Source organism: Chelon labrosus (assembly GCF_963514085.1).
Source record: "Chelon labrosus genome assembly, chromosome: 19".
In the NCBI taxonomy this organism is placed as follows: domain Eukaryota; kingdom Metazoa; phylum Chordata; class Actinopteri; order Mugiliformes; family Mugilidae; genus Chelon; species Chelon labrosus.
In genome coordinates this window covers 15,688,914-15,715,947 of record NC_140352.1, presented here as the reverse complement: position 1 = coordinate 15,715,947, position 27,034 = coordinate 15,688,914, and the positions used below count along the sequence as shown (strand labels likewise).

The 27,034-nt window shown below is 41.0% G+C and overlaps 1 protein-coding gene across 1 annotated transcript in view; it reads left to right on the top strand.

Annotated features, from left to right (window-relative positions):
* The window catches only part of pemt (phosphatidylethanolamine N-methyltransferase), a 60,654-nt gene that overhangs the window by 22,381 nt on the left and 11,239 nt on the right, over positions 1-27,034 (top strand). The window contains exons 3-5 of the mRNA XM_084568050.1: positions 4,240-4,355; positions 12,606-12,751; positions 18,812-18,923. Of these exons, the coding sequence (XP_084424176.1) occupies positions 4,240-4,355; positions 12,606-12,751; positions 18,812-18,923 (374 nt within the window). The remainder of the gene's footprint in view (positions 1-4,239; positions 4,356-12,605; positions 12,752-18,811; positions 18,924-27,034) is intronic.

Here is a 27,034-nt window from a genome sequence, read left to right as displayed (position 1 = left end):
TAATGTGTTCCTGGCACAAGTTAAAGCTCCCATTAAATAGCCAGTAGAGTACGACTGTTTCCACATATTTCCACGTATTTATCCCACTTCTCACAAGGTTACACCCCCTAGTGCATAATGTGTAATCAACATTTTCTCAGTTGTTTTCAAACTCTAAAATACCATGAAGAATGCCTACAAAACACATTTTGTGTCATTGTTGCGCCTGATACTGGCATATAAGTGATGTATAGTGGGAGACATATAAGATAGATAGATAGATAGATAGACAACATTATTGATTCCTTTGGGAGGTTCCTGCAGGGAAACTGATAATATAAGATAATATATATAATAATATATATAATAATATATAATATAATATAAGCTGTAATCAAATATGAAGTTCAAGTTATTTGGAGATTAACTGAAACAGTTTACCAAATGTGTTACCGAAACCACATTTGTTTTTTGTGTATCTAGTATAGAGTTACCTAGTACAGACATGCTTTCTACTTATTTTAGTAACGCAAATATGCTCATAATATGAAATTTCAAAATGGCATGTGAGCGAAAACGCCACTGCCACATAGCAACATTAAATATAGTATCATCTCTGCTTTCACAGACCTGTTTTCTGCCAGCCTAATTACCCTTCATTGTTCTGGCTCATGTGCCAGTATCCTTGCAGAACAGACTGGGGGTAATTAACATATATAGCTTGGGCCTTAATTACGTTGCAGTAGTACTCTGTCTTTTAATCACAACTGTCAACAGTCTTTTACTTCGTGTTCCATCAGGTCGGAGGACTTAGGTTAAAATTCTCTGGTCAGTTTTTCTGAATTTAGGTAAACCTTCATAAGCTGTAGCTCTGATTGGACTTGAGCTCTAACTGGTATGAATACCATTTAAGTAGGTGTCATTCTGCACTTGGCAAAGCTCTGAGTTTCTTTTTTTCCCGGAGTACGTTTCCTCTCACCTTTATTCATTTTCCTTACCTTTTTTTTCCCTCGCCTCTACTGAATATAGAAAGAATGTTACCATGGCAACATTGTCTCTCTTTTTTTTTTTCCAGTGTATTTCATTCATCTACGCACTTCCTCAGCCCACAGTCATTTGGCAGTTTGAAATTTGTTGGTTCATAAACAACTCTTTTCAGTCAGTAATGTCACTGACAGGTTTGCAATATGGACGGGCAGGTCAAACGCTTTTTCTGTTGCATAACTAATAGGAGTTGAATAGTTTCTATTTTAAGGTGGTGTATTTTGGAAAATGCAACCGTGGCCACTAAGACGAGATCTTTTGTCATCAGTCTTCGCAGGATTTGTATGGTGCAACGTTAAGCGCTGAAAACTATTTACAATCATCAAGCACCGGCAAGAAAGTACACCTGCCTGCTGTTTCAGGGACGTAAACAAAAGAACAATGTGAACAGATAAGTGCCTAGAGGCAGAATAGTAAATAATACACAGCAGGCCTTTGACTCTTTGTAGTGGTAAGTTTTCCAGAGGCCGTCAAGGATAAACATTCGTGTATTGTATATATTTAGAATCATAGGATAAATTGGGTCTTTATGTCTATATTGGTTCAGAATAATCAGATCCAGATTTTGTCCTGTAGCCCAGGATTACATCCCACAGGAGACACGCACTACCAATAAGACATTCATCCCATATCATTGTGCTTTGATTCCTGTCAAAGACTTTGAACCACAGATATAAATCTGATATAATCTGATATATTAAGATATAATCTAACCTGTTATAGTAACAAGACATGTCACCAATGGAGCAAATTATGGTACTCAATGAACACCAATGGTTGAATGGGACAGTGTCATTTGGTAGGTTGTTAACATTATGATGGCACTCAATTCGCACTAACACCTTGGAACCGTGTGAGACACATTTGTAAAAGTCGGATGGCGTGTCCAAACATTACTCTGGCCTCATGGAAGTTATGAACTCAGAATAACTTGGACTTTACATTGGAACCTCAGACGGAGGTCCTTTCTACCAGTCTGTCGTCAGTGGCCACTACGGAGTGTCTTAACTTCACATTTTGTGGAGGAAAAGATTAACACTAGGACCTTTATGGCAAATGTGCAGTAAAACAAAGAATGAAATCCTTGTTAAACTCTGAAGAACCCAAACACAAGACAAAGAAACCAGGAGTCAAACGGGCTAGATTCTAAATCCTGAAAATTCTCAGACCTCAACATTGAGGAATGATGGTTAAAATTAGCTCCACGTAGCCAGACTCAGTTCTGATCAGAATATGAGTCTGGTATCCAGGTGTGTTTAAACTGTAAAAAAGAAAAAAAATTCTTCTGCACGCAAGTGGATAGTCCTGCAACCAATCAGAGCCATTTGGTTGTAAACAACAAAACTTTCCGCTACAAAGGGAAGGTCCTTGGCTTCCAGACTAGGTTGTAATTATAAATTACAGTCCTGTTGTGCTATTATGCAACATCCTGGTTTGATTCGCTTTCTGTTGTCACACAAGGCTGTCACTTACGCTTTGGTGTTAATTAAACCAAATTTCTTCAATTTCTTTTTTGACTCTTGACTTTTTTGATGTTTTGGTTGTTTTTATGAGTCGGTGAATGGGGAAAAAAATCATATGTTAAATAGAAGCTGTAGGTTTGTCCCCATTTTTGCATGGAGATGTGGTACAAGATTGCAGTCCCACTGATTAGATGTTCTGTAAGATTCATCCTCATTGATTTTTCATCAGTTTCTACCATATTTGTTGTGGAGTAAAGCTGGGCTGATGTTTCTTTGGTGTTTTTCTGAAAACTTTTCTCATTCTTTAACCAATAATTTGACATGGCCCTTATGGTTTGTTCGTCATTGGAGCTTGTTCTTTTGATGGAGCGCTGCTTCTGAAAATATTTCATCTTATTATCAGCCACTCCGGCAGTCTGAACACGATGTTAGTCACCCATTTACTTAATGACCTCTTCATCCAGCCAGTATTTGCATTCACTAAAATACACTGTCACTCGGTTAGCTTGCCTCTGAAGCTAGTTTGGAATCAGCAGATATTTCAACTCATTCTATTTTTCTGTCGTACTCTCTGAGGTGCTAATCCGTGCTAAGATTGATAATAAACCAGCCCTTTAATAAAGATATGATGACTAACACTCACAAAAAGCAAACCTCCTAAAGCTGAAAGAATGCTTCCTGGAGGGGAGGTTGGGGTGTCATGAAAGAATTGTACCGCTTGTGATTTTGCTGAAATAAACGGAAATGAATCCCTGAATCACATACTCCTCTGCCTTTGTGAGAAAATACATCTGAACAAATGAAAAATCCATAGTCATCTCCAAGCCAAGGCTTCCACTCAATAGCCATAACAGTCTGAACCAAAGCATCACAAATAAGAAGTAAGAGGAAGTAAACAGTAGCATAGATAGTAAAAAAAAATATTGGAGTTTTTCTAAAAGACAAGATAGTAAAATAAAGTTTGTGTTTATTAATTATCGCCCCACTTAGCAGCCTAGCTTTTCACGGCATGTTATCATCTTTCAGTTTTGGCTTTACATCCTTCACCATTGCTCTTGAGCCGCTGTAACATTTATTTATTTATTTTTTTAATATTATTATTATTATTATTATTATTGGGGTGTATTTCTTTAAGGAGTTAAATACTGAACTCAAATCCATAAGGACCATGAGCGATATTATACCACTGCTTTGATGCTATTATTCAACTTCCTAGTTTGATTCATTTTCTGATGTTACACAAGGCTGGCAATTTCCATGCTTTCATGTTAATTAAACCAATTTTCTTGAGGAGAGTGCATGTTGGGAGGAAAAAAATAGATAAAACTAAACGTGAAATAGGGGCAGTCGGCCCAATCAACACTGCACTATAACTCCTAGATCTGTAGATAGTTTGTATAGTTAGCATGCACTCTCTACATATTTATATGTGATGTACAAGTTATTTTTGTTGATTAACATTGACATGCACAAAACATTCCAGCCTTTGCACTTATTCAGAAGAAGACAATATTCCTCTTTAGCTGTTTTCATGGCTAATGAAAGTTTCCACTAATATTCCCGTTTACACGTGGGAGGTGGAATATTCTGATTACATGGCTGTGGCCAAAAAAGTGAAAGAATAGCAGTCAATACTCGGCATTTTAAGAAACTAAATGGCCATTTCAAACCCTATTTTAGGCTACAGTATGACTTCTCAGCATGACTTGTCTTATGTCATCTGATGTTTTCTTGTCTTGTCGCCATTTGGCAGGTGGCGAGATGGGAGCATCGTACTCGGCGACTCTCCAGACTCTTTGGAAACCCCCACTTGGCCTGTTACTGCCTGGGCTTTGTCATCATTCTGCTCAATGTTTACCGCAGCCACAGGTAAAACACACATGCTACCTCTGTTATGCTCTTAAATTAGAGGGGAATTACCGTTTTTTACAACCTGGACCTTATTTCTGGCATAAAATACGATCGTTTACTCACCCATATAACTTTGGAGTCATTTGGAGTTGTTATTTAGATCCGCGTATATCCATATAGTGGGAGTGACTGGGGCACCGAAACGCAGCCTTTAAATAACGCATTATCTGCCACGAAACTTGTTCATTTCACCAATATTTTGTTATGATACGCTAGTGCTATTCCCTGTTGAGTCCGGAGCTACCTGTTGTCTATTCGTGGACGTGCAGTGGTTTGTTGTTCTTTGGGCAGCTGTTCCTCTCTCTGCCTCCGCATCCTCCTTTCAGTGAGCTCCTCATCCGTATACTCTGGCTCAAAACGGTAAAGTCGTCCATCATAAACAAAGTCGTCATCCACAACCTTACAATTGGAAAAATGTTCAGCCATGTTGCAAAAAACTAGCAGTAGCAAATTACAGGTAAACAAGCCGCACGGGGTGCGTGCGGCGCTCAGAGATGACATCATCCAGGTCAGAGGTTAGTAGGTCAATCTACAGACCCCAGATGATGATAACAGGTAACTCTGGACTCAACGGGAAATAGCACTAGCGTATCATAACAAAATATTGGTGAAATGAACGAGTTTTGCGGCAGATATTTAGAGGCTGCATTTCGGTGCCCCAGTCACTCTCACTATATGGATATACGCAGATCTAAATATCGTCCGAACGACTCCAAATGACACCAAAGTTATATGGGAGAGTAAACGATCATATTTTATGAAATAAGGTCCAGGTTGTAAAAAGTGGTAATTCCCCTTTAAAGTAAAGTAGTTCAAAGTGTGACCACTTTATTTAGTCACCAGGGCTAACACCGAACAATCTGTTGATGATGAGTAAGTCCCTCCAAAAGAGTAGGTTTGAGATTTGTTAAACTTATGTATTTCCAAATATATTGAAAGCCCAGATGTAATGTTTGAATATGGATGCCGTGAAGTTCAGCTCAGATGAGAACCAAAAGTTATGTGGAACGTAAAGCCCTCCAGACTCTGAAGGGACTTGGCCTGATTTTCCTTTTTACTTTACCCTGCCCACCCTAAACCGCTGACTCACTCTGTAAAATGCAGAATAAAATCACTCCTTACATAAATTGTATCTCATTTACCCAGATTTGTTTCTACTTGCTTGTTAATGCTAAAATGCTTTCTCCAGCTGAGCAGCATTAATAAACCTTTCATCATTCTAGCATGCATGACCTTTATCCCTTTCACCCTTTTTCTCTTCGTTTACTCCCTCTTTCTCCTTCCACCTGTGTGTCCTATATTCTGCTCTTCTGCTCTTCCTTCCTCTCATTCCTATTTGTGCCCACGCTTCTATATGCGGCAGTGTCACCCCCACGCCTTCCAGCATACCACGCCCCCACACTTCCCACTACAGATCAAAATGGTGGCAAAGACTCCTCAACAAAATCACACATGTACAAGATTTACTCTCCTCTCTCAAAGGATGTGTGATGCTTGTTGCTGGGCAACAACCTTTTTGGAACAAGTACCTTTTGAATCAATGAATTGTCTTTCCAGCTGTCTCTTGTGGCTCAGAAGAGAAATAAACACACAGTGCAACATAAGAAACTAAAACTAGTTGAATAAAACAATTCATTCAGTCCATTCGGAACAGAAAATGTGAAGGAGGTTAATGAATGCCATGACCCAGTTAATTCAACCTTTTCGTACTCATGTGAAAGTTTGAAAAGTGAAATATCCTGTAGCATGAATGCTTTCAGATTTCTCATTGCACAGTAATGGCAAGACATTGTAATAGTTCTTTGTGTACTCTCTTTCAAAAGCACTTTCTTCCACGTCCTTGCAAATGCCTCTGCAGACTTCCAAGCAATATTGAAGTAAACACCTTTTGTTGTTTCTGAGGTGTCTTGTCAAGTCTTGTGATATTGAATGCTACAGATATATTGTACCAACAGTGTATGATAGGAACTTTCGGTGTGGGTTTCGAAAGACGTCGGCAAACACCCGGTAGTGAAGGGCTAGCAAATAAATTCTGTTTCTTGCATTCTTGGCTGCACAACAAACATCGGTCACAGGAATAGCCCGTTGCAAATTCTTTGAGTGGACTCACATTGTTTCAGATGAATCACTGTATTTTTTATTTTTTTTTGCTGTGTTATTGTAGACATCATTATTGGATAAAGTACCTTGGCTAAAGTTCAACTTGAACACTCTGCAAAGACTACAGCAACCAGCATGTACTGAACTTTCTGCACCTGAGTAAAAGGAAATAACTTCGTAGTATTCAGTATTGTCATCCAAAATAGAAACCGGCACAGCTAGAAAGCTAGGAAGCTGGAAAGAGGTACAAACCGAAAGAGTGGGCATCTCTGAGTCACGCTGGTCAGTTGGTCTTCGGTTTCTTCATTCCAGATGGTGATGTTGAATATATGTCACAGGGCTGAAAATGAAGCACAATTAGATTAGCCTTCATAGAGCGATCACTCTGACTCGTCAACTTGTCTAACAGCTGAGCTCTGTTGCAGAATTAATTTGCTCAGTTGGCTGAAAAGCCGCTGTGGGAGGTACCACTAGCGCCAATGATACTTGCCATGCCACAAAAACTAGGGATACAAACTCACACTGACTTTCTTATGTTGGCCAACTTCCACCCAACTTTATTCTTTAAGCAAAGTTTTCATTATTTTTGGCATGCCTGTGCATAGGCATGGACAACGTGACAAGGTCAGAGCTTACTGTAAATGTTAAATATGTCACTATTGGCCAGGCAGTCACTGACGGATGAATAATATAATAATAAATAATGCAAGAAGCCATGAGGCAGGCGGGCAGAAAGGTGCAGGTCCAAAACATGCGATAGGCAGTTGTCAATGGTCTTTATCAACAGGAATGAGCAGGTAGTAGCCAGCTGGTTGGGTGCAAGCTCGAGGTTTGGGCTGTTGGTAAAAATATGAAGACTAACAGGCTCAATGCTTACAGGGATGAGAGCTGGTAGGAAACCACTTCAGGTAAATGCAGGCTTGACGGAATCCACAAAGGCAATAACATCATCCATGGCTTTGGGGACGCCTATTTGACATATCTGATTAACAAGCAATCCATTGGGTTACTTGCTCTGAACAACATTTCCTAGAGCGAATCCTTGAAGTATTTGCTCTAATAGGTAACTACTGCTATTCATATCTGCTTCATAAATTTAGCTGATTCACATTGGATAGAATTGTTTTGCTCCCTATGTCATCAGGAAACATGCCACACGTGTAACCATAACGACCACAGTTATTCTGGAAATGAATAGGCGGCATTGGCATACACACAGATGAATAATACCTTTAACACAGGGGTATATTATTTTCTTTGTACTGTCAGCAGGAATCTGGATAAGCCACGTCATTTCAGTTGGTGATTAGAAGGTTGCAGGTTGGACCCACTGTTAAAAAGTGTTTGTTTCTTGTGTTTTTCCCAGTGCCATCTCATAAGGGAAATGCTGGCCAGAATGAAGCACGATTGATCTCCCAACTATTCAGTCCACTCTACTGCTCAGTGGCAGTTTAATTAACTTCCGATTTAAATAAGACCAAGCTGTTTTTGTCTTATTAGGCTGTTTTGCTTAATGAGCTGGAAAGAAAGGCATTGCTGCGCTGTGTTCTTTTGTGGATTTCTTTTCCCTGTCCATTTTACAACAGTTTAAAGATGGACAAACCCCCTCTGCCAGTGCATAACTCTGATTAACCCTTAGGTAAAAACACTGAACCAACTTCACCACTAATCTAGCTTAGTTTGCTTAGTTAACTAAGCTCAAAGGCATTTGTAGTTCGTCTATCCGGAAAGCTAGAGGATATTTGTAACCCTGAGACAACAATATTCACATACTTCGATAAACGTTAGGGTCATCTGTAGCTTCCAGAATAACCTCAGCACATACAGTATCTTTGATAAACAGTGGTTTGACCTTGCACCAGGCAGGGTCTGCATGTTTGTCTCTTGACGCAAGCAGCAATGCTCGACACAGCACATAAAGCAGTAGGAAAATCATTATTAATGTTACCAACTCCAGCCGATCAGACTGGGCCATTGACCATCAGACTAAATGTTAATTACAGCTTTATTGTTGTGCTGCTAAATTGTCCGCCTAATTGGATTCTACACTGACTGATTTCACTGGCATGCTGATTAGCTGACTGATAGCAAAATCTTTTTATAGCCCTGCCAGAAATATTGACTGACACACAGAGAATATAGTGTGTATTTTTATCCACTAAGCACACAGCAGTGATGCTCGCCACTGATTACGCTCCACAGTGAATCTGTAGGGAAAGCTCTCAGTATTTGTAACAAGTCTATTTTTTAATTAACTTCCTGCACTTAATCGTCCTCCCCTGCTATAAACTGGAAGCCTAATGAAATGGGAGTGTTGGGACTCACAGATTCAGAATAGTAAATGTGAAAATGGAAGTGTTAAAAGCAACAAGACGGAAACAGGTTAAAAAAAAATACTTAGTAGGAACCTCCTTTCTTTCATTCTTAAGAATATGAGAGAAAGTCATCATGTATGGCATGTACATGTTGGTATACTGTATATACATGGTATGTATCCATAGCTTTTCTGTGAGATGACAGCCTTTGTAGGGAAAATGGAAGAAACTGAGTTGTGACAGTTGTCCAACAATTGCTGAGCTTCCAAGATTTTGCCATTTGCTTGGCAATTGAATTAAATGTTCGTTCTGCATTACTCCTGCAAAGGGTGTGATTCCTAAGTCCTAAGGCTTGTGTCAAACCCACTGTTGCTTACTGTAACTTGACTTGAATTGTGAGTTTTCCTGGCATTTTCCAAGAACCTAACGTCCTTCTAATTCCTAGAATACTGACATTTGCTGCATGCATGACTTTAGAGATTAACTTTAGTACATCAAGGACCTCCTGAGAGCGCCTTGCATGACACTTGACATACATTCAGACACGGAAGTTGCCGTTGCTTGTTGGTCACACAATGACTTCCCTGCTTTCATGGTCAACAGGAATGACAAGAAGATGAAAAGAGGCAGTTAACCTCACAAACACCCCTGGTTCTTTGTCCCTGCAATTGGAGTTAATCATGGCCCAATTTGGCACCACAGCTCACCACGTTACCATAGCAGCCGCAGAAAACACAGCAAAGGTAATTATACAGAAGCCGATTGTGCTTGCACTGCCACACTACTGCAGCCGAGATACTGTAGATGGATCATTTACTGGAGCAGCAACAGCTTCAGTTTGATCCTCCAGTCCTGGACAATTAGCAGAGGATATTAGTGCTACAGGCCAGTATCTCTTGCCAAGATAAATGGAGGGGCAGCAAACTTCCACCCATTTAAAACACAGAGCTAGGAGCTCTTCCTGCAGAAGACCTCAGCTACAATAATTGCATTATCTGCAACAGGTCTTGGTCTTTATTTAGTCCCCCTTCACCTTGAGGGAATGGACACAATTAAAGCAGTTTTTTCCTGCACAATTTCCTGAAGAGCACATTGGACTGGTAAGGACCCAGAGTTGGGTCCAAGGACTCTAGGCAAGGAAAAACTAATTTGAGGCCCTGTGCACGTAGGTCTCTGCAATGCTATGTGACAGAAGTGGTGGTATGGTTGCTGTGAACGGCCTTGGGAGGGGATCGTGTCTAGATTTATGCAGAACGTCTGCAAAATACATTATTTTTTTTATTTAAAAGTGGCTGAGTGGATAAAAATGACACTCAGGATGTAGTACTATGTAGCTGTTTAAATTCTGCAAAAACATAGGAAATGGGGGAGGATGAAGCAGCGATGAGTTTTTTATGTGTATATTCATATTCCATATAGAAGAAAGGGGATTTGAAACTGAAATTGCTTTGCCTTTTTTCAACTTCCTTTGGACTCCCACACTGAAACATCCTACCTTGATCCCTGTCCTCCTCATCCTTTCATCTTTCTTTGTAATCAGACTTTCCATTTAGTATTCTGACAGGTACAATGGCTTTAATGTTGTGGGTACATATTTCTTGGTTGACTGTTGTGGTAACAGGAAGACACCAGCAAATATGTTATGCTACAGCCCATATAGCCTGAACGGGGCATCTATCCTTTTTAACAACAGGTACTCATTCATAACCAGCAGAATAAGTCATTGTCTCCCAAAGGCTGGCAGATATCATCAAATGAATTAGCAGACAGCAGGCAGAGTATATAAAGCCACAAAGTCATGGGGGTTGTGTCCTATGTTGGACATATTTTGGGTAAAATAGATCCTTTCACAGTGTTAACTACGACAGGTACACAAGGCACTTGTAAGACACCAGCATCATCTTCCGGCCCCAGCCAGGAGATTTTACATTGACTTACTCACAAAAACTACAAGAGGTCGCCTGCATTGGCAATTTTAAACCCCTTACACAATCTATCATTATTGTTTTTCTGGTGAGGTTGGACCGATTTTTAAAGAAAGGTTTATATATTTCTAGAACTGGCCGGGCCACGTCATTAGTTGTGTCAGTTCATCCAGCAGTCAGTCCCTCAGACCCACTAACCTCCTGCCCACGTCTCCGTCCACCAGATTCCCTTTTCCATCTCTGTTCCAATCCATCTCCCAGCAGTGCGCCTTTCCAGACCACCTTACTTAACAGACATCCCAGCAGTTGCTTTTTGAATCTGACGTTTCAAAGCACCTTGCTCTATCACATTACACTTCCTGCTTCCTTTGACAAAGGAAGCTCGCCATACGACTCACAGCACAGACCCGGTAACCCAGTTTTCTCTTATTAACCCCAAGCCTAGTTTTCATTTGAGAACGATTTTCCTCCGCAGGAAAGCGCATTGCACTTCGACGCAGACCCACAGGTGTGTTAATGCTTATGCGCACATATACACACACAACTCATGTGCTCCAGCACCTATGTGTGGGTTTGTTCAATTCCACAAAGATTGAACTTTGAAACCCCGTGGCCTGATGATGTTTCAAAGCAGGGGGCTTAACAAAGCCTGCAACAAAATTTAGGAAATTGTAGAATGCATAACAGTTAAACATAAATAATGTAATTTTGTTTACAAAATGTCAAATGTCACATTCACTGTGGCTTTATTATATTTTTCACTACATACAGTACATGAATGTTATATAGAATCTGGTTTGACTCAGTGTGAACTGCAAGTTGAACAGTTGATGGAAGAATAAGACATTTTGAGTTGACTTACTTGATAACTGATAATGAAAATAAAGATTTGTTATTATCCTTTATATACATCAGGTATTTGATAGTTTATAACATATATATAATATAAAAGTTCGTCATTAAAACCAACATGTAACTAAACCTCCACCTTTTGCCATGACCATGTCCACACCAGTTAAGAAGTACACCCACAGTGTGAGCATGTTTATGCAACTTTTTTTGTAGAGTGGTAATGTAGGTTGAGACTGTTACAGCAGTGGTTTGAATGAACTGTTAACAAAATCATACATCAGACATGTTTTGCAGTGGCAGCCAGCACTCTGCAGGTACCATCTTTTCATAGAGGCCAAACCAAAGTAAGCACCTGTTAAAGCAGACGCCGGTCCTTTCAGGGAACGCACAATGCAAAATTAAAATGCTTTCACTGTGGAACCACTCTTACACAACAAGCCAGTGCAGATGGCAGTCGAGTGTGACGTCAAGCGAATTTTGATACACTCGGACAAACAAGCTACCAATTTATTTCCATAGTCAATGCACACACGCACATTTAATGTGTGAGAAGAGACGGTGGAAAAGTCTCTTCTAAAAAGTCTCTGATGCTTGTCAGTGTCAATTAAAACCGCGTATTATTAGTTTAGTGTTAGCTTGATGAAATTAGGTCAACCCTGTGTTCAGTTGGCATTAAGTGTCCTTGTTCTTTATTTGTTAATTTCACTCTGTTCTCTGCTCTTTCCTCACTCAAGGTCCTGAATATGAACAGTGAACTCAACAGCAGGTGTCATTGGAGAATGAATCGGTTAAATAAACTGCAGATTTAATGCCATTTTGATATTGACCAGTTTTGTACTCAGTTCTGTTCAGTTACTTTGATGTTTCTTGCTTTGGGCCATCGTTGTACCGTGTTGCTGAACAATGTTACTGACACTATTTTCAGCAACTGGAGAGTTTGCACAAACACAGCTCTGTCCTCACAGACCTGTGTAGACTGATTTAATAAAGGCAGTTGGGATTTCTCTTTTCTCCAGTATGACGGTGGCAATGAAGGCCCAGGCCAGGTGGGAGATGATGGACAGGACCGATGTTTTCTACACTGGGATAGCTTTCATGGCGCTGGGCTCTCTACTGGTGGTCAGCAGCTTCCTTGCTCTGGGATTCACAGGAACCTTCCTAGGTGAGTATCAGACAGTGTAATTATATTAAAGGACCAAACCGGTTCACAAGTGAAGAGTGCTACACATACGTAACGGCATGACTCTTGAGACTACAAGTTTCTAACTGAAAACCTGTGTTACAAACTCACAGAGGGACATTTGAAAAGCACAACCATCAAACAGGCATGGGGCGGGTCGAACAAAATAGCAGTTAATGCAATGCACCCATACTTGCAGCCAGCAGCTGCTATATATTGACCTTTGACAAGACAAGATTCGGTTTTGAAACACAAATCTCAAAGGGTTTTGGTTACTTCACTTAAGAGTTGTTTTTTGTTCCTTTCCTTTAGGTTGAATTTAAAAAAAAACTCTCAGCCTCAGTGCACCAATCAGAGCAATATCAAAATATGAAGAGAGGCAGTTTTTGAGGGTTAAACTAAATGCAAGACAACTTTTTAGAGAGTAATTGCCAGTTTTGTTATGTGTTTTGTGCAAGTGCAAAGATCTTAAAGCATGTGACTCGGGGAAAACACATACACACTAGGGCTGCAGCTATCGATTCTTTTTGTAATCGATTAATCTAGCACTTTATCGATCGATTAATCGATTAATCGGATATTTTTTTTACGTTTTTAAACAACCAAAACAAATGATGCATAACGAAAATTATGTGGCTGTAAAATGATCAAGCATTTGCCTTTTATTTCTCAAAAAAACAGAGAACTCCAACTCCAACATTTGGCTCCAAAACTAAGCCCATGTATTGCAATTTACCCATTAAAAGTGCCAGTGCCAACAATTACATAACAATACAGTTAAGCAAACTTACTGTAAAACAAAAAGCAATTTAATTTATTAATATGCACAACAAGTTTCATGTTGTAATCTAGCCCTGACATCAAAGTAAATATCCGTTTTATGTAGATTTCTACACCTGCAGCATTTACCATTAGGCTACTAACAAATAATACATAATTTCTGGGGTGAGCCTATTTGCTATGGTAACCTAGCAACCTGTGTGTTTTTTTGTGAACGCGTGCTGTGCGTGAGGAAGAGTGAGAGAGATGAGGGTGCAGAGAATTTAGTAACGTCAATGATTCTGATAAGCTCAGGCCGGTCGCGTTCGCCTCGCGGCCGCTCAATTTATGATAATAGGGGAGTATATGGGAGTATTTGGCCTATTCGCGGAGAATTTATTAACGTCAATGATTCTAATAAGCTCAGGCCGGTCGCGTTCGCCTCGCGGCCGCTCAATTTGTGATCCGCTGCGTAAATCCTTCGGCCGGCCCGGTCGTCCCGATTGCCACTCCGCCCCTGAAGCTAAACATCATATCTAGTCAAACCGCATCATGACATCGCTACATACAGTATGCGATTAAAATCAGCGAACATCAATGTATAGGTTTAGGTTACGTTACCTTGTTTCAGCGACGCTTGGTGAAACAGCATGTGGATGTTTTCTGTTTAGATGCTGGATCATTGAGCTTGTCCTGCTGTGGTACGCCAGGTCTACTTTGCAGTATCTGCACTTTGTTCTCTTCCTTTTTTAGAATGTAATGATCCCAAACTTTAGACATTTTTTGCCGTTTATGGGCATCTTTACTCTCCGCCATCGCGCCAACTAAATTCAAAATGTATCACGCGCTAGTGGTGTGCTTGCATAGGTGCTTCCAAAACAACGGTCCGTGTGGAACAATCAGATCCCTGCGCGTATAGTGCGCGTCATAGGAATTTAACGAGGCTTCGAGGCAGAGTTTTTGCCTCGACCAATTTTTGTAATCGAGTTAATCGAGTAACTCGACGAATCGTTTCAGCCCTAATACACACGTATGCGTAAGCCTAATAAGGACATGTAGGCCACCAACATGTGGAAAGGCCAATTTATACAGCCGTGCTCATGTCCTTGCATGCAGAGAAACATTTTCGTGTCATCGCAGATCTCTTCGCATCTGCCTCTTGGACAAACATGCTTGTTTTCTGCCGTGTGCTGCCGAATTCATCTGGGCATGGTTTCAAATGAACACAAGTACAACATTGGCAATGGGACTGTTTATGACTGTTTGGCAGGCACTCGTATGCAGTTTGTAGGTCAGTCAGTCGAGTGAGTCATCACCAAGATCCAGACTGATTTTCTCAGCTCCGGCACCCTCCCCGTCTGTCTCAAACTAACCCTTAACTGTGATTACAGCGGGGACGCAGGAGGTGTGCGGATGAACAGGAGTCTACTTTGCATCCAGACTAGCCACATGCAGCAATCACAAGAGATAGAGCAGACACATGAAAAGTGTTCATTATTCCCAGAAGAAGAGTAAATAATTATGATGTATGCCTCCAGTGATTTATGAGAATGTAGTTCCTCTTCTTATACACAGTTTGATTTTCATTTCAATAACTGTTTTAACTCTCTGCCATTGATTGTGTAAAACTGGTTTATTTACTTTTGTTTTACTTTTGCACTCAAAAGGGGGGAGATTCCTCCCAGCACACAAGCAGACAGGAGGACATTGCCTGTGGGTGTGTGTTGTGATTCAATGTGTCTTCTTTGCGCTATATTAAGCCCCTTGAGTCACAGTGACCTGATGATTCAAACTGATTGCACAGGGGCAGAAACAAAGACCCAAACTAAATCAAATTACACTTAGTGATAATGTGCTGGCCAGCTGGCCCGCAATCCAGACTCTGATGGCTGATCACAGATCCACACCTCCAACCTCTAGGCTAACATGGCGCCATCACCGCTCTTCAGCAGATCCAAGCTGCCAATTTCTCTGACCAGGGTGGAAACAACATTACGCGGTAATGTGGGGAAGAAAAAAAATTGTTGTGCTTGGCTTTCGGATCGGAACAGGATAACCGGTTGTTACTTTGGAGGTCAAAAATGAGGTTGGCTTATTGTTCTGAATTCCAGTTACAGGTGGTTATCTATTCAAAACCAAGCTGAATTGTTTATATAATCACTTTTTTTATCCCGCCCTACCTGTGGTGTTTAAATAAGCATACATAATGAAAGTTGTTATATAACTTGGGCATTAACAGCCTCTCTTTGACAGAAAACAGGGCCAGCAGCAGGTGTAATTCAACAGGTCGGTCTTACCTACTGGGAGGCTGTGTATGTGTGTGTGTCTGTATGCACATTAATATTTGAGCGTGGATGTCATAAGGTGGAGGCATAAGGGATGCACTGTATTTGAAAGCTCATGTCTTGTTATACTTAAGTCTTAAAATGGGTCAAGTAATATTTATGTGTGTCTGTGTGTGTGTGTGTGTGTGTGGCGCCCAATACCTGTGGAACATATTACATAGCAAACTATAGTAAGCGCTCAGGTTACAAAGAGCCGTGTCCTAGTTCGGCTACCCCCTACATTTTATTGGCACACACAGACATTTGTTGCACAGCACGCGTTTTTCCACAAGCAAAAAGTGAATTTTTGCTTGGGCATCACTTGGCCCTAGGTCGTTCGTGTATTAAGGGCTCCAAACTGTGACCACATGCTCAAATTTTCTGCCCATTTTCTTTGGAAAGTGCAACTAGCCTTGTATGTGCTACCTACAAATTAGATTTATATATTTTTTTCAGGTTGAAGAATGGGTAGGGAACCACCAGCTTTGGTCTATGTGCGTAAGAGGGGAAAGGGTCCGGGAGTGATTAGTTAACTGTGCTGGTCCACACTCGCCGCTGTGTTTCAGTGATGCTAAATCTATAGCCAGACAGTGTTGCCAGACACAGCTGATGGTTTCCAACCTAAACACCACTGAAAAACCGCAAAAACGCACAAAACCGCACAAAATATTACCAATATTTTGTTTAGTACTTTAACCACCTTAAGAAAACAATGCAGTCCAACTGCAGAAGCTAACCACCAAGACACCATGTAGCTAGTATGAAGCCGCTTGACAATGGCACATAGTCCATAAATCAGCATCAGTAAGTAATTAGAAAACCCGACAAAATTATCCCAATTTTGTTCACCCGCTCAACTCTACTTTTACCTGCAAAATTAAATTCAGAGCCACCCAACTGGCCGTTAAAGGTTTGGCGTCCAACAAACCTCTCTGTGCCGCAGTTGTTGGCTGGGGCTTTTCTAAGCAGAGTTTGCATGTTCTCCCAGGGCCTGCCTGGTATTTCTCTGGGTACTCCAGCTTCAAGACATGCTTGTCAGGTCAGCTCGTGATTCTAAATTGGCCGTGGGACTGCATCAAAGTGTTAATGGCTATCTTTCTCTATTAGCCCTGTGAAAGACTGACGACCCATCCATGGGGTACCCCACCACCCAAATGGCGTCAGAATATGAGTCTGGCTACACTCAGCTATAAAACACTTGTATAACAACACCCCCTACACACTTGATGAAACCACACTGGCGCCTGAGTGTAAGTTCATCAATTGTTGCAGTGTAGTTGGACAGAGATACGGAGCGATGGCTTATGGCTGAAAATCTGATGCCAATGCAATAAAAATGGCCAGCAAGGGAAAAAACTAACCTGGAGAATGGCTCCATTCAAGCCTGAGATGGTGGTGATCCATGAACAGCAGCAGCCGCAACAAGTTTAATGAATCATTCCATAGGAAAAGGTCAGCCTTTCAGTATATGAGACGAGGTGAGAAGGGAAAATATGATGAAATGGCTTGGCCTTGTAACCCGCATCCTGTAGCTGACATTTCCAGACCACTTAATGATCTGATTGTGTAACTTGGAGGAGTAAATTGCGTCGCCGTACAACTTTTCCTGAACAAAATGTGACATTGCGATCTCTCGTCAGTGAAGAAATTATGTTGTTTTCGTTATCGCAGGATTTTCAGAGCAAGAGCAATGTGTCAGAAGCCGCCCGGCCTTAGTGAGGACTCATCTCTGTGGAATGCACATGAAGCTTTGTGTGTATATATCTGAAGAGCAGGCAAAGTCTGAGTACTGACTCAGAAGAGTGGTTTGGAAATCCCACTGCACCGACAGAGTTGGCAAGAACACCAGCTGAACTGAAGTCAGTCGGCTGTCAGCTGTTGATTGATGTTGAAAACCATATGCCACCTGTAAATACTGAGAAGTGAAAAGAACATGCCATTTGTCGCAACCGGTCTTTGGAGTACCTTAAAAACATGTACACGGTGTTTTAGCCTATCACGTCACCGACTGTGGCATTATGCATTCACTACACACTTTGCCTTTCCTGGGCTTACATAATATTTAATGTCTTCATTCGGACAACATTTGCTATGTCAACATTGGCACAAAACTGTCTAGCAAATAGCTCACCACAGAGACTGACAGCAGGTCTTTCAAAGGGTTTGTCATGGGAATACTCTCAGGCTCAAACATAACTTACTTTATTATATAGTACTGTGATTTAGATGATTTACTTACAATGTCCAGAAAATTGCTAAAATGCAATAAAAGAGAATAAAGTAAACATAAGCAATAAAACAAGTCATAAATCCACAACTCAAGCTAATCTATTGGCACACATTAAGCAGTTTCAGCTAATACTTTATCTAAATATGTAATATAAAAAGGTACTCAAATTTCATTTTGCTCACTTCTTGCCACATGTACCGGGCCCATTGTTGCGCCGCAGTGTTTTCACATGAGGTCATACCCATGCAGCGATACTGTTGACATCAGTAACAGCCAGGTGACGGCACAGCAGCAGCCAGACAGTGCAGCATTAACGGGGCTGTGTGGTGCCAAACTCCTGTTCCCTGGCTGCTCATCCTTGGCCTGACTTCAGTGCTCTGCTGTTTTGTCAGAAACATGTCAGAAATGATCACAACTTAATAAGAGGTTCAAAATCTGTCTGGTCTGAGTTTGAAACAAGACGTTGGGGTTGATGTCATAGCAGAAGCCATGGCAACGGTGTGAAACAGTCCACCGAGTCCCAGTCCACCTGAGCGGGCTGACGGAGAGGTGCGAGGAGTGACGTTTGGATCCTTTAGAGGTGTTCCCTGCTTTTTACCAAACGCTTGCCGGAATAGACTCAAGCCTCCTGAATCACTAAACAGAGAAAACACCTGACATATTTTTATGATGAAATGCAGTGTTGGTGTCAGAAAGTGCTCATATCTGAACCCACTGTGTATTTTTCAGGTGACTACTTTGGCATTCTGATGGATGAGAAGGTGACAGGCTTTCCCTTCAGCATCACAGAGAACCCGATGTACTGGGGCAGCACTGCCAACTACCTCGGCCTGGCACTCGTGTAAGTGTTTGTGTGTGAATTGTGAATGAGGGGGTAAAGAGGTCACTTTGACGAATAAGGTCCACGAGAGTCTAATTCCAGTTTAATTTCTCCGCTGTGTGTGTAGCTGATACGGGCTTTAATAAATAACAACGCATTATTTATTACTACGTTTGCCAGCGACCGTCACCAGAGGGGCTCTCAGCACATAAACAAAATCAACGTCCATGTGGCGCCGAGCGGGTTTACGTCAGACGGCGTCCTAAATAAAGCCCACACACTCACAAGCTGCGCAGGTAATAAAAGTGCAACCTAAAAAAAGGAAGATGTTGTTGTCTCTAAGTTGCAAATCCCTCTTGGAATAAAAAGAAAAAACAAAAAAAACGAGGTTAAAACTTTTACGTGTGCCCCCCGTCTCTATGGCAACGGTGACCGCATCTCTGGGAGCTTGGCGTGCATAGTTGCTAGGCAAGCGTCCCTGGGTTGATGAGCCAGCCACCGATAAAAGCTATTAGCGTCCCATTCTTCCTCACACAGAGCTATGTAGACTCCTTTCCTAGTCCTACCAGCCCGTATTATCGACACTTATTCCGTCCTTTTTTCTCTCTGCATTTAATCCAGTTTACTTTTCACTTTGCATCTCCTTTGTCCTGAGCTTTGAGGGATCAAACCAGTGATTGCTTCTTTTTACAACCACCTCTTAAACTCTTTCACTGGGGTCCACACAGCTGTTCTTCTTCCATCTTTCTCGTTCACTAATTTTCACTTCCTCAGTACTCATAAGAGGGTTTAGGATTAGGATTTCTCAACCATGGTGGATTAAAGCAGCTATGATCAATATATCTGTGAAGGTTCTCAGTCATCCAGGTCATGGTATATCCATGATATAATCAATATAGTAATATTAACATGGGATTGCATACTTGAATGTGAAATGGGTATCTTATATTAACAAACTCTGGAGAATTACACCCTGACATTGCAGTCATTGGGTCTTTCAGTTCTCTGTTAGTCTCTTTCTCTCTTTATTTCACTTCCGCACTTCAGGAAGCACAGGAGGCAGTAGGTCAGTGGAAAAAGCTCCAAAGAGGTTTGTACAGTGTGAGTAAAACACCAGATAAACAAAGTTTACAGTTAGCTTGTGAACGCAGTGACTGGTCATAGGATATTGCTTCATACTCAAGATGAGTGGGCCCAGTCATAAAAATGGCCTTTCTCGTTTATATAAACTGGTTGTGGGAGGGTGAAATAATGAATTAGCGAACATTTTTAAATTGATTTATTATACCTTATTTTTAACACTATGCATTTACCGTATGTACTGGGTTGGAGCATGGGCAGAGACATAGTCAGTTGTCAAGCGTTTCATGTCTCTATGGGAAGTCTGGCGGAGGTTTGACAGGTGCAAATGTTGTGGCAGAGCTAGCAGCTCTGCTGCAGAAAGCTCTGTGGCGTGTGTTTGTGAGGTAGTGTCACCTTACAAACATTACATCATGGTTTGGGAAGAGCCAGATAATTCATCTGAGCTGTAACCACAACAGATGCAAGGTATTTTTGAGCTGAAGAGGTCATTTTTACACACATGAATTTCCTTCTGATAACCCATTATGTGCACAGCCTAAAAAATAATTACCTACATATAATACGCAAGAACAATGTAAGCAACTGTTTGCAACCGTGCGATATCATTTTAAAAGGTAATACTTTATATTGTACAACAGTGTCATGTTACCCTGGTGTGCCTGTTCAGAATGTTTAAAGTGCACTGTGAGATACAAACTAATATACACTGATCAGGCATAATATTATGACCACCTTCCTAATATTGTGTAGGTCTCCCTTGTGCCTCCAAAACAGCCGTGACTCATCAGAGAATGGACATGGTCCTTCTGAGGGTGTCCTGTGGTCTCTGGTAACAGAACGTTGTTAGTGGGGGCCTTTGCGTCCTATGGGTTGAGGGGAGGGGCCTCTGTGGATCATCCCACAGATACTTCATCAGTTTGGGACCTAGTGAATTTGAAGGCCTTCTGCTGTTCTTCATGTTTTTTTTAGTTGTCCCTAAACTGTTTTTGTGTGTGTGCCTGTGTCAGGCTGCATCCTGCTGGGGATGGCTGCTGCCATCAAGGAGTGTCATTGATATGGGATGGGGGTGCCTGGTCTGGTCTAGGTGGGTGCTACATGTTTAAGTAACATCCGCATGAATGTCAGGTCGAATGTCAAGCTTCCCAGGACTACATTGAATTGTCACAAGATGGTCAATGTTATTTACTTCTTCTGTCATTGGTTATAATGTTGTGGCTGATTGGTGTATGTACAGAATATAGACACTTGCCCAAACAGTATCATCACTGGTCAGGTTTCCTGTATCCTTTTAACTAAACATGGAGCTGGTATAAGGAACACGCTTGATAAATGTGTGAAGACACTTTTAAATATAACCATCAATTCTAAATGTGTGTTAACAAAACAATCATATTCTCAATATGTTATAAATTAAAAAACAAAAAGGATGCTGACCTAAATGACATTCTTGTCATTGATAATTGCATAATGTAGTTTTATCCGTTGCTATACCAACAAACACCATGTTGGTTGTTCTTGTTCTCCTTTCATCCATTGTTACCGTGTACCCCACTTATCTTAAATGTGGTGACAAAATCCTTCATTGACATTTCATGCTGTGACTGAGAGTGCTGCAGTTATTCAGAAATGTCTCGGTCACAACATCAAGCACAAAAAAGCAATCAGCTAGTTGCTACAACTGACAAGTTGGAGAAAACATCCCCTCTTCTTCCACCCCCCTCTGCTCCGCGCTGTGCCAGACAATCTCCACCACACATTAGGCCACTTACTGGCCCCTGTGTGTGACCTGGACAGGCGATTAGCTGACATGCATTAGCCGATGCGCTTTAACTAGCACATTAACACAAGCCCAGCTCGTTACTAAATAAATAAGATGGGAACTATATTCTGTGCGCGATGCCAGTGAATTTTAATTTTTTGTCTGTGCATCCTCTATTAAAGCACTGAAGTACTGGAGGAGTAGATGTAAAGCAGCTCCGTACATTAACAAACAGTAAACACTTAGTGCCGTGCTGAGCAGCACTTTTTATGGAACACTGTAATGTACTGTCAAGGTTTAGAAATATGGGTTATCACAGAAAATGTATTATGTACCTGTACTGTAGTATATTGTTAAACACCTTTTTTTTTTTTTTTTTTTTTGCACAGCAGCACAATTAATGATCCACCACTTTGGTCCAGACTGAAATATCTCAATAACAAGTGCATTAATTACAGCAAAATTTAGTACTTAGTATATTTTCCTGTTTGTTGTTGATCCCCAGTCGATAAATCTTAGTAACTTTAGTGAATTTGTTGAATCAAATATCTCGACCACAATCGGCATGAATTGCCATAATATTAAATTGGTTTTATGACTCTCATTTCCCGCCCGCAACCACGAATTGACTGATGCACATAAAACAGAATTAAATAAAAGTCAATCTGCACCTCGCCAAGCTGTTCCTGAATGCACCCTGTTAGACATGCAAGACTGAAGCTGCTGCTGTTACTGCTGCTTCTGCTGTTCCTGCAATACGCACAGGTGTTTGCACTAGTGATGTCATGGTAACGGAGATTTGTTACTACGATTGAATTTCCAATCGTAAAAATTGGGGGGGGGGGAGCAAAAAGCCTGTATTTGAGCTTCTAAAGTACTCAACGGACATAGTATTATTAATTAAAATATTTAAGTTGTCCCTGTTGATTTTGAAACACTTGCATTTGCTGGTGGGTGGGGTGATTTTGATAATACGCACAAGACATATATATTGATCACTAGGTGCACACTCACATTAAAGTCCACTTTCTAGCAGCTGTTTGCATCCCCACAAACATGCGTATAATTTCTTAGGAGACAGTTCCCTTCTTGAAATGCCCCATCTGCTCTGATTGGTCAGCTCCACCACCCTGAGCAGGCACCAGCCATACATGTTTTTGTGCTGAAAGTCAACAAAACAGACGTCACAACAGAGACGTTAAGGAGACATTAAGGAGAGACAATGACACAGAGACGGTTCATTGTGCCATGTTCTTTTAACAGAAAAAGACTATTGCTGTGCTCGTATTACTGAACTGAGTTCTTCCTTTTCATGTGAAATTTTGCAGCTGCTCTAACTACTGCATCATATCCAGTGTAGGCAAGTGCCAACACTGTAAGTATGCAGTATAAACACTGGGACGACAACGACTGAAATTTTGAAAAACGGTGGGAATACACAACTTCCAGAACAGAACCATGAAAATCTGTATATGTCTGTGAAGGTTCCTAGTTGCCAAGGTCATTGTATTTCCAAAAAATAAAGCTGAAATAGAGAGAGTGGACATGTCAGGTTTTCTTGAACACATTTTACGACTCATCCAAGCAGAGGTTGCGCTAGACTTGTTCGTTGTCTGTCATTTTGACTGACAGGGTCATAAAAATCCCGTCATAATCTATTTTTACCCGTCACTTTAATTTTTTTAAAATGATAATAATGACATATTCAGCAGCATTTAATTTTCATTAACTTTAAGTGCTTTTTCAGTATTGACAGTATTGACTTTAAATGGTAGAGGAAAAAAAAGTTTGGGCTGCCGACACCTCTTGGTCTTGTCCGTACTCGGACCGGGACTGCTAGCACTAACAGCTCTTAGATGGCACCGTAGGGGTGAAGCGCTTCGGTGGTATGTAAACTCTTTTATTTTGCACAATTTGCACAAAAACTCATCAGTCCTAGCAACGTGCTTTCATCCGATTCCTCCATTTTGGTAGCTGTTAGACATATATACTGTACACATATATTGTATATATGTCTATGGTTAGCCGAACTCTGACGTGTGCATCAGTATAATCGGTATACCAGGAAATCGTGCACTGATAAAAGTGCGATGTTTGGACCGCAAACTGCAATTAGAGACAAGAGCCAATTAATAACGTCACCCGCCACCAAGTGGGCAGGGGTGTGAATTGCAATCTGTCAAAATGACAGATGGCCTTCAGATTTTTCCGTCACAGTTTTAAAAAAACGGTCAGTGACGGAAAATATTCGGTTAACTTTACGCGACCCCTGCATCCAAGTAACTTCTTCAGTTCTAAAGGACTGGTTGGGAATTGAGGTTTTAGTTAGGAACATCTGTGGGTGTTCCCCTTATGAAATGTGCATGACTAGGTTCTTTTAACAACCCAGTAGTCACCTTTAATTGGAGGAACTTGTTTTGACCCTGTCTCCACCCAGTGAACAGTACTCTAACAACCTATTAGTGGCCAGAAACTCTCGACTTAAGAGGGTGAACGTATTGGGGACAGATGTTAAGGCGGTGTTGAAAATTGGTGACAAATCATCTCTCAGTCCAATCTGACATACATGGCTTCCTTTGCCCCTCTTTCCAACCACCTGTCTTCTCTGGCTAAAATGTGCACCCCATGTTGTTGTCCTCTACGAGGATTATAGCTCAAAGTTGTATATTCAAGCTATTGAGGTATTTCAACCACACCCCCTCCCCTTTTCTCACACTTGCAGAGAAGCCACTCGAGTTCATTTGTTTTATTGCCATAACATTGGCCGAAAGTGCACTTCAGTTGCATCATGGACCATAATCATGTGTTGTGCTTGCGGGACAAAGCACTATCTCAGAGCGAGGGAGAACAATGAGGCTCTGAGCTTCAGAAGGTTAGTCTCTGCTCCGGGCAAAATCACGTCGACTCCACTCCCAAGTCTGTGCTGCCCTGTTGCTGTGCAGCAATGGCTCAGACTACAGTGTGTATATGTGGAGAATGCAACAGTAGAGCTCAGTCATGAAACTCAAGACAGTTTCACAGACAAAGCCTACATTCATGGCTGTATTTGTTAGTAAAAGTATGACTTTGTGTTTTTATTTTGATTCACTGTAGCAAGAAAGAGACTTGCAGTACATTTTAAAGTCCGCTTTTAAATAATTGCCCACAGAGCTGTGCTGCTCATATATCTGGCAGCTGTCCACCTACACCTGAGGGACAAAGGACACTCCTAGAGGAAAACAACATAAACATTTTAGCCAGAGAAGATGGGTTGAAAGAGGAGCAAAGGGAGCCATCTACGTCAAACTGGAAAACCCCTCTCTAGAAAACGGGGGCGGTTAGGGTAATACTCCCATGCATTCAGTTTGCAAGTGTTCAAAAGTAACTGGACAGTTTGGCTTCTCTTAGACTTTGAAGCAGTGGCCATGCGAGTGGTGAAGATAATAAACAACTAGGCTCAGAAAATGATGCAATTCTAAAGATTTCTCAAGTATGCGTAGATCAGAATATCCTCCAGGCTAAAACAACTGAACATCTGACATCAACGCTCCCGTTTCTCAAACCATCAGAACAGTATGGTGAATTGTGATAATGTGAGGATTTCTTTGTTATAAACTGACAACGAGGAAAGAATATAAAATAAGAGTATAATAAGCCCCATGGCTACAAGTAGATTGTGCGATTTCTCCCCTAGGTCTTGTTCTTACATACGTTTAAACCTATATGTCAGTGCTTTCATAATAAATCTCCTAACTAACCATACTATATCTTGGACCAAAGAGCATATAACCTGCTCTTCATCTGCCTCATTACTTCAAAGGTTATTCCAATTACTTGTTGAGGAAGTTGTACAAAAATCAAGCTTGACATGACACATGGTCTTAGTCTTCTACTGCGATGGTTAATTATGCTGGAAAGTGTGGGAGCTGATGGGTAAAGCTAAAGTTTAGCTGCCTGATTATTTTTTTTAATGAATGTCTCATAATGTCAAGTTTGTAGTTTATCCACAAGCACATCAGTGGCTTTATGAATAAACAGTGGTTCTCATCCCTTCAACCCATCCGTCACTGCAACCTGGCGACCCATAACTCAGTTACACGCTTCTGTAAATTTGAGCAGAATCTGACTTGTCTTCATCCCTGCTCATCACCAGGATTTGTTAGGATGCCTTTTGCATAGTGACAAACGTACTGTATCGGCTCCCGATGACACAATTACGCATTTGAGGTACATGTTCTTTTATTTATTATCTCAACTGAAAAAAGAAATCCCTTTTGTGAAACCTAAATGCTGCATATTCTGTCCACCAACCTAACCTCAGTCCTCGAGCCCCATGAGTTATGCATTCATGATCCCAACAGAGAAGATGGATTGGCTTGTTTGGTAAGAGTGCCGAGCACCTGTTGAATTTTCGGTGGTTTGAATGACAGCAAAACCTGCAAAAACTTGTTAATGCCTGTGGTGCTGCAGCCACCAGTGGCGATAATAATCACATGTTATGTTTGAGTCAGCGTCTCCCTCTGAGAATGGTTCTTCCATTTTCAGCAGCTTACTTGTTCCTGCCTTATGCTTGTGTTCTATATATAGTTTTATATATCGGTCAAGTTTGTCCTCAAGATAGCATTTTTTCCTGGGCTTGCTCCCTGTTGTTTGCACTCTTTAGTTTGGAGAAGCAAATGATTAAAAGGGTAATATCAGGAAGAATAATTAAAAAAAAAAAAAAAAAAAAACACACAAACCTTGAAAGATTGTAACTTGATTTGTTGCAGGCCCATTCTGCAGGTGAACGGTACATTGTTGGTGGCATTCACTCAAGACTGCATCCTTACCTTGTCATCCCTGCGAACTGTTTATATTAATAATCAATCCAATCAATAGACTTTAAAGTAAAATATGAATGAGAATATATAGTGGAAAAGAGAACTTTTTAAGACCTCTTGGTGTTAAGACCTCAGTTTTGGGACCGTGATGTAACTGTTCTTGTGTTTATGGCTAAGATGCCTTTCTGGCATAAAATACGATCGTTTACTCACCCATATAACTTTTGTGTAATTTGTAGTCCTTCGGGAGATGTTTAGATCGGCGTATATCCATATAGAGTGAGTGACTGGGGCACCGAAACGCAGCCTCTAAATAACGCATTATCTGCCGCGAAAGTCGTTCATTTCACCAATATTTTGTTATCGTACGCTAGTGCTATTCCCCTTTGAGTCCGGAGTTACCTGTTATCATCACGTTGTCTTCTGACCTGGATGATGTAATCTCTGACATCATCCAGGTCAGAAGACATCATCTGGGGTCTGTAGGTCAA